At 40.7% G+C, this 14,527-nt stretch overlaps 1 protein-coding gene across 8 annotated transcripts in view; it reads right to left on the bottom strand.

The window, feature by feature from the left end:
- The window catches only part of ARID1B (AT-rich interaction domain 1B), a 405,685-nt gene that overhangs the window by 23,658 nt on the left and 367,500 nt on the right, over positions 1-14,527 (bottom strand). For 4 of the 8 annotated variants that reach the window (XM_082475512.1, XM_082475514.1, XM_082475515.1 and 1 more), the window contains 4 exons: positions 10,661-10,770; positions 9,781-9,939; positions 4,028-4,237; positions 647-851 (listed from right to left, as the gene is read on the bottom strand). In XM_082475512.1, coding sequence (XP_082331638.1) covers positions 647-851; positions 4,028-4,237; positions 9,781-9,939; positions 10,661-10,770 — 684 coding nt within the window. The remainder of the gene's footprint in view (positions 1-646; positions 852-4,027; positions 4,238-9,780; positions 9,940-10,660; positions 10,771-14,527) is intronic. The other 4 variants (XM_082475516.1, XM_082475519.1, XM_082475513.1 and 1 more) reach the window with 3 other exon arrangements.

The following is a 14,527-nucleotide window of genomic DNA, read 5'->3' on the forward strand; positions in this document are numbered from 1 at the left end:
TGATTTTGCTTATGAGAATTTAAGTGAATCACCATTACTCCTAAGCAGTATTTTAAGATTCCTGACCTTGGGGTTAAAGTTAACTGGACTACTCTTTCTCAGAAATAGGGTTATATAGACCTTTATCATGACAGTTTGCTGAATTCCCTACAAGCAAAAACTTGCTTGGCAGGGGACATTAAAAACTAAGTCCAAATTCCATTTTGTTAACGTACAAATCGGACTGTCTCTGACAGAGGCAGAGCTGGTAGAAGCTGGCTGTTAAATCTGCAGGGCGGCGTTTCCAGTATTAGCACAGGTTATTGGGGAGACTTATTTTGACGGTTAGATGGAATATTTTAAAATAACTGTATAAGGAATAAAGGTATAAAACTCAGAATTCCAGAGTCTACTTTGACTAAAAAAGGTAAAGCAAAAGAACAGTACCTTCAAAGACAATACCCCAAATTTTATTCTTTCTTCCCTTAAGCACTGCCAACGGGGTCTAACTAAATAGACAAGACAGAACAGAACACCCCTGGCTCTCTAAGATCCCAGTTTGCTCTGCTTGCTTTACTCTGAGCGGCCTTCTTAGAGCCTGGGAGGGGCTCCATGGGGGCGGGGTCCCCGGCTCGCCCGCCGCTACCGCTGCAGCACCACCACTTACCAGGAGAGGGCGGCTGGAGCTTGGGCTGCTTCTTGGTGTCTCCCGTGCTGAAGACTTCCGGCGGGGGCTCCTCCCCTCGCTCAGTCTTGCACTCAAAGGCAAACAGGTACTGAATATACTGCTTTTTCAGGGAGCTCGCTGCACTGCTTGAAGTGCCAACATTTAGGTTGGTTGCCAGCTCACGCCACTTCTTGTTTTTATTAACCTGGCAAAAAAAAAAAAAAAAAAAAGGCAGGATCATTGGTTTGCAGCAAAGTGGCTTGTTTAAAGCCAGGAGACAAAAAAAAGCACTTAATGTCTTGGTTTACTTTTTTTTTTTCTTCACTTGCCTCTTTTAACTAATGCTCATTACTCCCACTCAGTAGTGCATAGACAGCATTTACAGTTATAAAACCATTAAGGAACCTGCTGATAGCTACATAAAAAGCATTGCTCGTGGAGATTCTTCTGCCTGGTGCATCTTCTAATGCCTCACGCTCTTCCAGAGCTGGTGCCGTCCGGGCCCAGCAGTTTATCTCTGAGCAAATGTACGCTCTCGCTCACACTCATCCCCATACCACCTCTTATCTTTAAAAAAAAAAAAAAAAGGTGTCTAAAAACTAATATAAGAAGCAATAACAGAACTATTTTGCAATTTAAGTGTTTGAGCCTTAATATGAAAAACAATATCTTCTTCCAACAGCCGCAAGCTTCCGGAAAGATGAGCCTATAATTTCGGTCCGCGCCCAGCCTCTCACGAGGCTTTCTTGTGGTGTTGGGTGAATAAGGCCCCAGCCAAATGACCCCAACTTAAAAAGCCCGGCGGAAGCCAGCAGCCCTGTCTGAGCTGTGGAGCCACCAGGTCGCCGACGTGGCAGCACCTGTGGGCTTGGGAAGGGCTGCACAGGACTACCCAATGTTCCCACTCACACTTCGGGTGGAGGGAACACAACTGCAAAAAGAGAAGAGAAAAAACGAAGGAAATCCTCAAACGTTATAAAAGGATTTGAGGAATTATTTTAACCTTTTGATTCCCACGTGGGAACACAGCTACATGACGTCGACACACGAAGGAAACGTGAAGGCCTGCCAATACTTGGGGAATATTTTGCCTTTAGACGTTTCCTGTGTTAAGTAGCATAGGTTAAGGGGATGGTGAGTTTTAATGAAATGTTCAATTTTTGGATTCAGACTTTCTCACAAAGCTCTTCATGTCCATTTACTTAGTACTAAATGGTGCATGATAAGCCACGGAATACTCTTGGGAATGCTTAATGCCATCTTTGTTACTTAACGCCAGGCTGCAACAAGCAGGCTTGCAATTGCTTCCCAAACAGTAGGCAGAGCGCTTACTGAAGCAGAGCTCCCTGAATGAGCTGACCTATCTGTGGCTGCAGCATCTATGCCAACCGCACCTGACGGCCGCCAGGTAGAGCGCAAGACAGGGTGTGAGCAACAACGCTGCCAAGGAGCTCCCCACGGTGAATCACGGCTACATTCAAGCAGCTTCATTAGCTAAGCCAGCAGAGCCCTGCTCACAGACCCAACCTGGGAGTACACACTACTGACAGAGTCAGGTGTCCAGACAATCCCTACGCTGCTGTGACGGGTGAAACACGATTGTTTAGCGTCCTGGGGATTCTAAAAAAGGCTGTCAGGGGATCTAGGTGTAAAGAAAGAACGGTCAGGGGAGTCTATGCCCATAGGAGAAATGTCAGGGGTGTCTAAGTGCAGAGAGGAAAGGTCGGGGGGGGTCTATGCTCAGAGGGGAAAGGTCAGGGGTGTCCAGGTACAGAGGGGAAAGGTCAGAGGGTTTAAGTGCAGGAGAGAGGTGCGTATCCTGACCTCTCCCTTCACTGACCACCACTCACACCTGGTCTGCATCCTGTGATTCACCATCTGATCGGGCAGTCTGGAGTCAAGCTCTGATTGCTTCAGTTGTAGGCCTCAGGTCTCGGGTGGGAGGAGGCACCTCAGGGAGGGCTGAGGACAAAGGCCTCTCCTGCATCCCCAAGAGCTGTGTGGCACCGAGACCAGGGTGGGCCCTCAGTGATACCTGTGGATTAGATGACCTGCCTTTGGATAGTGAGGTCCTGCACCACCTGAGGCCCGAGCAGCTACTTTCACTGATCTGGGTGGGAGCCCAGGTATTGACAGGTTTTAAATCCTCCCAGGTGATGCTAATGAACAGCTAGGTCTGAGAACTACGGGCAGATGAAAGGGCTTGCGTTTTGCAATCAGACAGACCTGGCCTCACCACCTAGCCTGAGAATCCCTGGGCCACAACATTGTACGGTCGGCCTTCCGTGTCCCTGGGTGATGCATTTGTGAATTCAGCCAACTTCAGATTCAAAGTATCAAAAAAAAAAAAAAAGTCCAGAAAGTTCCAAAAATCAAAACTTGCATTTGTACCGGCAACTATTTACGTAGCATTACATTTTATTGGATATTATAAGTAATCTAGAGATGATTTAAAGTATACGGGAGGTTGTGTGTAGGTTATATAAACAAGGCACTCGAGCTCTGAGGATTGTGGTATTCGTCGGGGTCCTGGAACCAATCCCCCATGGATCCCAAGGGACGACTGTACTTCATCTTGTTACATCTCTTCTTCAGGGCTGATGACCTTGCATTTCATGGGTATTGAGAAAAAAAGTGACAAGAAAAAGCACAGTGCCCAGAACGCAGTGGGCACTCACCCCTTAAGACACTTTCCCCCATTCTACTTCGGGACATGGACACATAAACCAGACCCAATGCTAAAAACTGGGCTGAGACTAGGGTGAGGAAAGTGTGGCCTCTAGGGTACAAAACTGAAAGGGGAAGTGCAGAGGAGGCATCTGCACAACCCCAAAACGAGCACCTCCTGGAATTCTGCACTCCGGGTGCCACTTGTGCCCATGCCAGTCCCAGCCCTTTGAAAAAGGGACAGCACTGCTCTTCTTGTCGCCCAGGTACAGTGGACATGGTCTTAGAAGTATGACTTAGCTTTCTTGCTAAATTGCTCTGGATAGAGGGAAACAGTGAACTTGATTTATATCTAATCTAGACAATTTAGTCATTTGCAAAACATTTTTATTTTCTATGAAATTCTGACAGATTCAGTAGAATTCTGGAGCTGTCAGGGACCCGAAAGCAAAATCTAGCCCAAATGTCTCATCTTACAGATGAAGATTGAGATCCAAATAAATGACTGAGGTCACTCTGTGAGTGGGCAGCGGATCCAGGTCCCTGGCCCCAGCACTCTCCCCCTGCAGCACATGAACATGGATCCCAGTAAAGGCGACCTTCCCGGGGGCTTCGCTTTTTCTTTGTGAGAAAAAAATTCGAGTCTGTATATTCAAAGAAAGCTGCTGTAAGAGCTTATCTGTAGCATCTCCTCATTCATTCATTCATTCTCACCTGTGCCAAACCTCCAATCTCTTTAACGCAGACATAGAGTCGGAACAGGTCCAAGGGCTTCTTGCCCACCGCAGGCAGACTTGAGACCGGGGAGCCTCTCTCCTCCATGAAGGTGAGGTATCGGTCTACCCACAGCTTTCTCTCTGGCTCATTCCCCAATTCATACACCTTTGTGATCTTTTCCCCAGTGGTGGTGGATGAGCTGGACTTCTAGAGCCCAGAAGGAGCATTTGGAGATGGGGCATGGGTGGGCGGAGGGAAAGGGAAGAAGGTGAGAAAAAAGTAATGAGCTACCAAATACAAGAAGAGAAGAAATTTAAAAAACTACTGCTATCACACAACAATTAGGAATGAAGGCTACTAGTTCAGGCACAAAGTATACATTGTCTTAATTAAGAATTTACTTTGACTTTAAACAAAGGGCCCAAACTCCCCCTTTTATATACGTGAAAAACAAAAAGAAAGGAACAAAAACCTTTTTTACTTTATCGATATAAGCGTTGAATCCCAGAAGGCAAGATTCCATTGACGCCTCGCGTCATTTTCAAAAACAATAGGGTGCTAGCTCACTGAATGATCACAGTGAATTTAAAATTTCACACGTAATGTTATAGAGCCCTAAAAAACTACATGGACTCCTACATTTCCTTGTCAAAATATGGATAGCCAATGTGTGTCTTCAGTAAAACTAAATCATATGGAGGAAGAGCAAACACGTGGTACTTGCTGAAAAAAATATAAGGTAGGTCACGTGTCACAGGACCCAGTGGTGTGTGGGCTCTACACTCGAGAGCTTTGTAAACTAATGGCCAGCTAAAGCTCTGGCATTCGCTCATAACGACCTGCTTTCCCGACTTAAGATTTCTTGAACTTCTCTGCCAAGGTTAAGGGGCTGTTTATAGTTATTTTAATACATTTCTTAAGCAACCATGTGTTAATCACAAAGACATGTGCTATTTCATACTCCCAGCATATCTATGGATAAATACACATGTTTACTTTCATGTGCCCATTTGGTTTATACTGATGCTCTAATTCTTGGTCTTTTATTTTTCTAACTATGTATTTGATTCTAAAATGTCAAAAGTTGCTGTTTCATAAAAAGCCCAACTGTATATTTTTCCTTTCTTTTATGTCTCTGTATTTGTAACAATATTTGTGCACTTGTAATATCTGCAACTCCGGGATTATTGTGCAAAACCACTTGCAAAGTCTCGATAAAGATTTCCTTGGAATAATAATATACTTCATTTAGTCATGTTTATTTACTAGGTTGTCATTTGCAGTGTACAGCTCTTATTTTAGATGGAGTTTTTCTTAACTCTTTTCCATTATATTTAGCTCAAGATAATTTTAAACATACTGCTGAAATGGGGGCAGTGGTGGTAGGGCCTGAGAAAGGATGCTTGAGAATGAAACTAATCAAGCTGGTGAGTGGCAGAGGTCCCTCCAATTAACAGGTAATTTTCCCAAGCTGTTCTGGCTAAAATTTTAAGCCTTCAGCTTTAGAATTATTGAAGCATAAAATCTTTACATAAAATATATAAAACTGGGTAATACAGTTGATGTAAATAAAAAAAGTAGAGTGGTAGGATAAAAAAAATAACGTGATCTTTTAGAATTTAAACTGATGCTGAAGCTAAAGGGCAAGTCACGTAAAAGTTACCGTAGATGAGAACTTAAAGTGTGTATCCATGTTCCCATGCATGTCTGTAAACTCATGTACATACACGATTAGGGGACATACTCCATATCCAAATAAGTTTTTAAAATTTATTTACCATATTCTCACACCCAAGGAATATCTGACTAGGAAAAGAAACTGTTCTAACACATTTTACACCGCGTTCTCATACTGGGAATGTTTCAGAAACTTTGTCATCGTTAATGAGGTAGTTACGAACAGGTGGTTTCCAAATCATCATTTTGAAACTTTGTCTTTATTGGGAGGTACGCTGAAAACAATGGACCCAATCCTTTTTTTAAAAAAATAAAAATTTGAAAGAAGAACCATAGGAAAAAACCATTATCACCTAAAATCAATTAAAACCACCACCATGAACCTCCCCCTTGCATTTCATCTGTGAAGAACTGAGAGGAGAAGTCTGAGATTCCATTTAAAAATAAGAGATATAAAATCAGTCGTTTCAGTTTACAATCACTTCTAGGTGCTCCGCCAACATCCCGAGTAAAAGATCCAGCTGCTGTTCCGGGCCAGGTCCTCTCTAAACCCAAACTGTGGAAGGGCTCCAGGAGAAAGTTAATCGTGACCCAAGCAGTGAGACTGTGAAGTGTTTGTTCCTATCTATGAAAGGAGTGGATTCTCTTAACCTGAAACCGGCCTAAAGTAATGATTTACTTAGCTTGACTATCCATATTTTAACTTTTCTTACCTTTCTTTGTTAAGTGAACTTAAGTTTAATTAACTTCTACATATCTCAATTTGTTCTCATAAAATTAGAAAACCTTAATGAAGATATCAGTTTTTAATAGAATTGTTTTACTTTTCGTAGTTTTTAGATCTTCAAAAATGCATTTTATGGTGCCATAATGTAAACAAATGCATCTGTATGAAAAGAAAGTGGTCAAGCCTCAGTTTTGTTAGGTCCTAGAAGAGGCCTCCCCTGATGCCGGCTCCCTGGTCTGAATCATCATCGCAGGCTTTATTTGTCCTTGGTGGCACCTGGCCTCACAGTGCGTAAAGGCCTATGTTTTGAGCGGGATTAGCTGTCTGCCCTCCACTCTCCTGACTAGACTTTACGTTCCACGAGGCCGGAACTGCGTTGATCTTGAACCACCAACAGTGACAGCACACTGAAGGTACTCAGTACATTATTTGTTCTGAGTGAATACTCAAATGAACAAGGTCTGAAAAGTCTAGCACCATCCAAGTAAGAATTAACAGCTGATTAAAATATTCTATAAACAGGCTTTCAGTGAGTGAAGTGCTAAGTGAATGTGGACACAATCTAATAAGACTGAAAGCTGAGAAGGGATTGGTGGGCAAGTAACATCTCCATTCCCAGCTTCCAGGGCTGCACACTAGCCCATTCCCAAAGTTAGTATTTGGGTGCCCAAATAGAGAAAAAGGACATTAAGAGAAACAAAAGCCCTAGGAAATAAAGACTATACACTTTATCACTGATCAGGCTGAAAACATACTTTTTTTGTTCAGAGACATTAATTATGATGTGACCTTTGCATAAATGTCATTTACACTCTACCCACTGACAATGGGCAAAAAAACTAGCCCTGAAGAAAGCTGGTTAACTTTTTCAGGCCACTAGCACCACCTCATATTGCTTTGGTGTTGTAAAAATTGTATCCTACTGCATGAAACAGTCGTGGAGGCAAGAAAAAGAAATGGAGATAGCTGAAAAATTACAGCAAGACATTACTATGGTGCCACAAATGTTTTCCTTGCATATAACTTAATTAAGTCTATAAGTACACTTTTCCTCAAGTCTTTGAAGCAGATTTACATTTCAGCAGTCTTTACCATATGCCTGGTAATATGTGTATATGCATGTGTATGTGCAAATGTTTATTTTTATTTTAGAATGTTTTGTAACAAAACAGTGCTGGTCCATGGCACACTGTCAAAGCACAGAACATCTTTGCTATTTAGTCCATTTCAGGCCTGCTATTAGACAGGCTTTATTAGAAACACCGTTAGGAGCAATTTTAAGTACAAATTAAAGTTGTATCTCAGAAAGAGAAGTTAAATACTCTTCAATATATATCTGCAGTGATTTGATAGCAGAGATAATCTTAGGGTCCTTCATAACAATCTCCTTTAGTTCCTTTCTTGAATGAGCATCTCATTAGAGGGTGGGGCTGTTTTTTCAATACAGAGCAATCTCTAACACCTCCCGCTACCTCAAACCACATCTTCTGCTGTTCCCTTGTTCTAAGACTGGAGGCAGAAGCTTGCTTGTAAATTCTTAAACAAAAAAATGGTTATGGTACAGGGAGAGATAATGTATGTAGAAGTATTAATGAAATCAACAATTCAGTTTTCTTTCTTCTCGTATTTAAGTAGAAAGGAGGGTTTTGATAATAGTTTCCTACAGGACTTATTGGATAGAGATAATGTGACTAGGAACTTGAAACCAATATCTCAATCATTCTTTATAATTCAGAAATCAGCAAGATGGAAATTTTAAACCTATAATATGGTCTATTAGTAGTCTTTAATAAATTATTATTCTTAATTATTATCTTAAGGTTTTAAAGATATTTTCAACCTCTGAAATCTTCCCCTCTGAGCCAATAAACAAAATGTTTTTGAAAAGTTATAGCTGGGGTTCTATCTGTTAACTTGAGAGTATCACTGATTCAAAAACACTTTTTCTACGATTAAAACAAAACAAAACACCAAAGTAGATTATGGGACCGCCCCCCCGCCCCCCAATGTTGGCTGCCTTCTGAGACTCAAAGCAAATAACACAAAGATATCAGAATTAAGGAGCTGCACTCTCTCTTCCATTAGTTCTACTTAATCCATATTAGAAGCATTTTTCATTTCATCTCGGTTGTTGAAAAAGCGAAACATATGTCTACAAAGGAGGTAACAGCGAATATTGCCCTTTCTTCCTCTGAAAAGGAAAATGCTGGTTATACTAGAGCTCCACATGAATTTTACAAACATTTACTGGAACTACCAAGTCTTCAAACCTTCAGCTCTATCTGTTTAAACCAGCGAATGGATAATTAATAGCAGCCTCCTTTTGGGGTTTTGACTAGATTGCCAGATTCTGCAGTTAGAGTCTTCTTCCCTCCAACTTGCTTTTCCTGAGCTGTGCTCTTCAATACATTGTCTTGCAAAAATTAGCGCATTAATTAAGCCTGCTTGGCAAGTAATTGCATGTTAAGATTTTTTTTTTTTTAAGATCTTTTGATTCCTTATATGAATGTAAAATAAAGGTTACTACAGTGCCATTCTTCTTCTTTTTTAACAGCACAGAATTAATTTCTTTAGTAGGAAAATAAAGGCTTAGGTCTACAGACAGAAGAATATTAAGGCTAAAAAAATTCCCTTATATGCACATTTCCATTTTTGTTTTTTTAAATATCGTATGAAATCAACACTTAATTTCAAGATTATGAGCAGGCTTGTGCAGGATATAATTTTTCTATCTCAACTGATTCTAATGTAGGCACACATTAATCTAAGAGTAGCATTCCAAATATTCACATGCACTAACATTTCAACAACTTTTCTGTTAATTTCTGACAAGTAGATTGAAACAAAGCCTGGCTGATGATATGCTAAACTGTGCCCAGAGTGTAATGTTTATATTTTCAAGATAGGCAGTTTTGAAATAAGATGTTTCAGACACAATAGCCGATGAAAGATTTAGGCCAAAGGCCAAACTTATCATATACTCCATGGCTGCTATTAGTTCCCATGTAAATGGACAGTTAACTCATTTTAAAGATCTTCTATAAGCGCACAATGGATTAGACATTTAAACAAAGTCATTGTGTGAAGGAGTTTGGACCCAGTAACACAATCACATGCTTCGTATAGAGACGCTTCTTTATATCAGTGGTTTCATTACCAGCAATCAACTTATGTATGATGCATACAAACTTTACTCATTTTGTTACTACTATAAAGAAAACCCTTTCATGGATAAATTATGAAGAAAAAGTCTTATAAAACAAATAAATAAGCAAGCATTAAAATAGAATTAATTATCAAAAAACCCCAAAAAAACAAAAAAAAACAAAAAACCAGAGCCACTTACAGGGCTTGATGGAGTCTTTGGCCAGCCTGGGCTGCTAATGCTATCACTTTCATCTCCATGAAATGAGGAGATGCTAGCAGAGCTGGGGGACATTGGGGAAGGGACTGGCAGGTTGCCGGGGGTTGGGGGCTGAGAAATACCCTGAGAGCTGTAGCTATCCTGTGGTAGAGGAATAAAAAAAAAAAAAAAATGACAAAGGTAGGGCAAACTTTATTTAAAATAACAAAAAGCACATCCAGTTTAACAGACTAATTTTTATATATAATAGATATATATATATAAAGACATGTACAAACAAACACACAAAACCACACACACATATAAAAGTATTAAAACAACATTCTTAATTAGTATAACTTGGTAAGTTTGCTGGATGCTGGATAAGACCACTAAGCCACCATGCTTACTTCAAGCTTACATGGGATGCTAAGCATGGGTTACCCCTTATGAAAGAAAGAAAGGAAAAAAAAAAAAAAAAAAAAAGCTGTTCACCTTATTTATCAAATAAGGTAGGAAAGCAAAATATTAAGTATGTTGTTGTTGCTGAGGCGGCCAAAACAGGAAGCTATAAACTGAAGGCAGAGAAAATGGCTTCAAGTACCAACCAGGCAAGATCCCTTCCTTCTCCCCACCCCCGAAGCATTTCTCTGGGTGGGTCCTGTCCCTCCACCCCTCTCCCCCAGCCACGAGTTAAATGCCATAAGAACTAGTAACTTTCAGATCCACACCATGAGGGGGGCGGGGAAAGAAGACTGCAAACGTTTCGCACAAGATGGAGGCATGCGTAAGAGAAGAAACCAAATGAAAAAAAGTGAGGAGAGAGCCACACGGCAGCTGCAGCGAGCAGACCCCACACCGCGTGCAGGGGAGAGAGGAATACCTTCGACTTGCTCTCCGGCTGTGCAGTGCCTTCTTCTTTACCATCTGCTTTGAGAGGCAGGGGCAGTTTGGATTCACCAGGAGACATCATATCTGCAAGACCCATAGATGCTAATCGAAAACAGGAGAAAGAGTTTGGGATTATACATGTGATGCGTCAGGCTGTGCTCCCGCTAACACAAGCTACTGAGTGATGGGGCACCCGAATTTCCCTCCAAGGAAGGAAAGAAAAAAGGAGAAAGAAATTGTAACTCAGAGAATACTCATTTCTGAAATCTAAGTAGCATGACATTCTGGCAATCCTTTTTTATCTTAGGGGGAAAAAAAGCAATCATTTACTCAAGACCTAAGCCACTGAAAGTCAACTTTTATCAATATTAGTTTTTCAAAATTATTACAGCTTTAATAGAGTAGGTGCAAGTAGAAATATGCCCAGTGTCTAAATTGCTCATGAGGGGTTCAAATGCTGGATATGTCTATTTTCACTGGTTGACTAGAGGATTTATTGCTTTCTTAACTTCCTAAATTCACATAATCCATAGTTTGCAAAATCATTTACCACTTTATATTGTTTCATTTGAAAATCGCACCTATTACATGTGGCCTAGGCTACAATAATGGAAGATGGTTGTAACAGATGACTTCAAAAACAATAATCAAAAGTAATTTTTGAAGGAGAGGATTTCTAATTATTTTGCAATGGGGCTGGTTTCCTTTCATTCTGGTGCAGTGCATACATGGATCAGTCCTCAGCCTCAGCTCAAATGCCCAGGTTAGACACCCGCACCAGCTCACGTCAACCCTACGATCCCAGGCAAAACTCATTTTCTAGCTCCTGGCTCAGAAATTCAATCAAGTTCATTTAGGCTTTAGAATGAAAGGTTCACCAAAGAACAACGGATTTACAGGCATTTACTGCAAATACTACTAGTTATTTTCAAGTCAAGAATATGGATTTAGATTTCCTTTTAAAGGAAGAACAAGGCTACAGTAGGGAGTCAGTGTAGATATCCAGGGAATAACAGCTGAATTTCTACAGAACCCCACTGTGCAAACCATCTGCACAGCACTGGGCTGTGAGTGTCACACCACACAGCTGTGTGAGGAGGCAGAGGGAGGAGAGGTGGAAGGAGAAAAGGGAGAGGGGAGAGAATCACGAGCCTTCTAAATGAGTGAAAAACCGAAAACATTCCCATTTCAAAATAAAATAAACCTTGAGGTTTTATGAACAGGACCCATTTTACATTCTGCAAATCAACGTGCTGGCCCAACCACGGCAGTGCACATGCAGCATAATGTGCAAAAAAAAAAAAGCTTTAAAAAAAGGCTCCACAGATTGCCCACTACAAAATGATTATTGCACATATTCATGTATTACTATGTTTTAGAAAATAATTAGTTTTAATTACAGCAGTGAGAGAGTGAGCAGGGCTCTGGCGAATTAGCTGGCAAGCTTTGTGGTGCTAATTTGCTAATATCGTTAGCATCACTGCAGGTTGAGACCAGAGGTCCTGCCAAAAAAGCCTACCCAGGCACGTGCCTGTGAGTTTACATCAGCACACTCAATGATGCGCTGAAATGCCTGTATTTTCCACGGGCACATTGGCTTGTTTTTCAGAGCCCATTCGCAGCCCAGTCAGCCCTTGAAGTCATCACCACACACACAAATCATAATTGGGATGTTTTTCTTTTCTTTTTTTTTTTTTTTCCAAATTACTTTCAATACTTAGACTTTAAGAACTGGAACAAAAAGCTTTTTCAAGTGATGCAGCTGCAGAGAAAAATCTATTGGGATCAGCTAAAAATGCTGTTATTTTTGTGAACGTGTGAAACCTCAAAAAAGCAGCTGAGAGATATTACACCAAGAAGACAGCCTCGTGCAAAGGAGTGGATTGCTTTCGTGCAGTTTTACCTCTTGCGTCTAGCGAGATAGGAATCAGTAAATCTATACATTAAGAAACCCCCTTTGTAGAAGAAGAGAAGGGGAAAGAAAGCAGGATGAGTACGGAAAGAGGGGCTTCTTTATGAAAGTCCACGTGTCCTTGCCAGTTATTCCCCGAGTGGGTTCAAAGGGACGACAGCCACAATTCCAGAGAAAGTGGCAAAGCCATGGACACACAGCTTAAGTCCTGCTCCTCCTAAGGTTGTAACAGATAGTTTGGTAGCATTTATAATAAATTATGCCTGAATATTATTTTTGAAAAATAGTAATTTCTTTCTAATTCCTTCTTCATGCATTAAATGTGTTAATGTACATAAAAGGCGATTTTTTTTAGCATAAAGAACTAGGCCAATATTGTATTATGATAATTAATGACAATTTACAGTGATTTAAAAATCACACTTAGATAAATATAAGCATGCATATTAGTTTGAAATTCCCCAAACTTCTTCATTTTCTATTATATATTTTAAAATGGGCATTCAGGGTATGCAAACATATTTCGAAAATTACATTGCTGGGACTTCCCTGGTGGTGCAGTGGTTAAGAATCCGTCCGCCAATGCAGGGAACACGGGTTCGAGTCCTGGTCTGGGAAGATCCCACATGCTGCGGAACAACTAAGCCCGTGCACCACAGCTACTGAGCCTGCGCTCTAGAGCCCGTGCACCACAACTACTGAAGCCCGCGTGCCTAAAGCCCGTGCTCCGCAACAAGAGAAGCCACCACAATGAGAAGCCCGCGCACCGCAACGAAGAGCAGCCCCTGCTTGCTGCAACTAGAGAAAGCCCGCGTGCAGCAACGAAGACCCAACACAGCCAAAAATAAACAAACAAATAAATAAAATTTAAAAATTACAATGCTATATTATTTTGAGAGATAAATAAGGATAGAATATAGAGTAATAGCTTTACTTAGTACTCCTGCCTTACGATATAAGTTTTATTTTACTAAACGGATCATAAGGTCTTTCCTTACTGTGGCTTTTACTGTTCCTTTTGTTAAAATGCTTATTTTTGACTTCTTACCAGAATTCTCAGTGAATGCTGCAAAGAGCCATATGCTTCCCAGGGCACTGTTACTCCAGGGGCACTATTTTTTTCTTCTTTCCCAGAAGAGAAAGACCACCAATATTATAAGGATTTGTTAAATCACGTCACTGTTATTCCTCCTCTTGACATCAGTAATCCAGCATGTAAAGTTCAGACATAAAAAGGGGCAGTAAAGAACCTCTGACTGCAGAAAGTGCTGTGTGAGTACTGCAAATACATTTCAAGTAGTAGCCTCTGGCTTTACCATTGGAATTTAGAGCTGAATGACTTCTTGGAGTAAGTGTGGGTCAAGGTCCTAAGGCAGTTATTCCACCTGGATTTAATATATTCAAAAAGAACATAAAGAACATATGGTGCAAGTAAAACGGATCTTAAACGTCCATTCCTACTCTCCCAGCTACCTTTACTTAGTCTCCCTGCAAGGCTGCAAAATCATTCCCAGAAGATGGTAAAATAGGACCGGAAACACACAAACAGATCTTTTCTGTTCATGGTAAATAATATACCATACTCTGTAAAATATTTTATTCCTTGTTTTTGAAAACACAAAGGGTCTATCTACGTGTATACATTTGTAGATAGTCACGACTATTTTTATATGTGGCAAATATATAAAGAATACTCTTAACACATACAAAGGGTATGAGAAAAGCTCAGGAGAAACACTTGTCTCTGGCTGGATCAGCAAGGCCTTGAAAGAATCCCCCGAAATTTCCCTATGCTGACATACCTCCAAGGGGACAGTGCCTGGCCACAGTGGCATATGGCTGCTCATTTACTATCTGTAAGTTATTCAGGTGGAAATGCCCTATACTGTGTACAGTGACTTCTGGTGAGGCAAACTTAGAATCACAGGCGGTAGATATATTTTCTAT

This window comes from Balaenoptera physalus, assembly GCF_965194825.1.
Source record: "Balaenoptera physalus genome assembly, chromosome: 9".
NCBI lineage: Eukaryota > Metazoa > Chordata > Mammalia > Artiodactyla > Balaenopteridae > Balaenoptera > Balaenoptera physalus.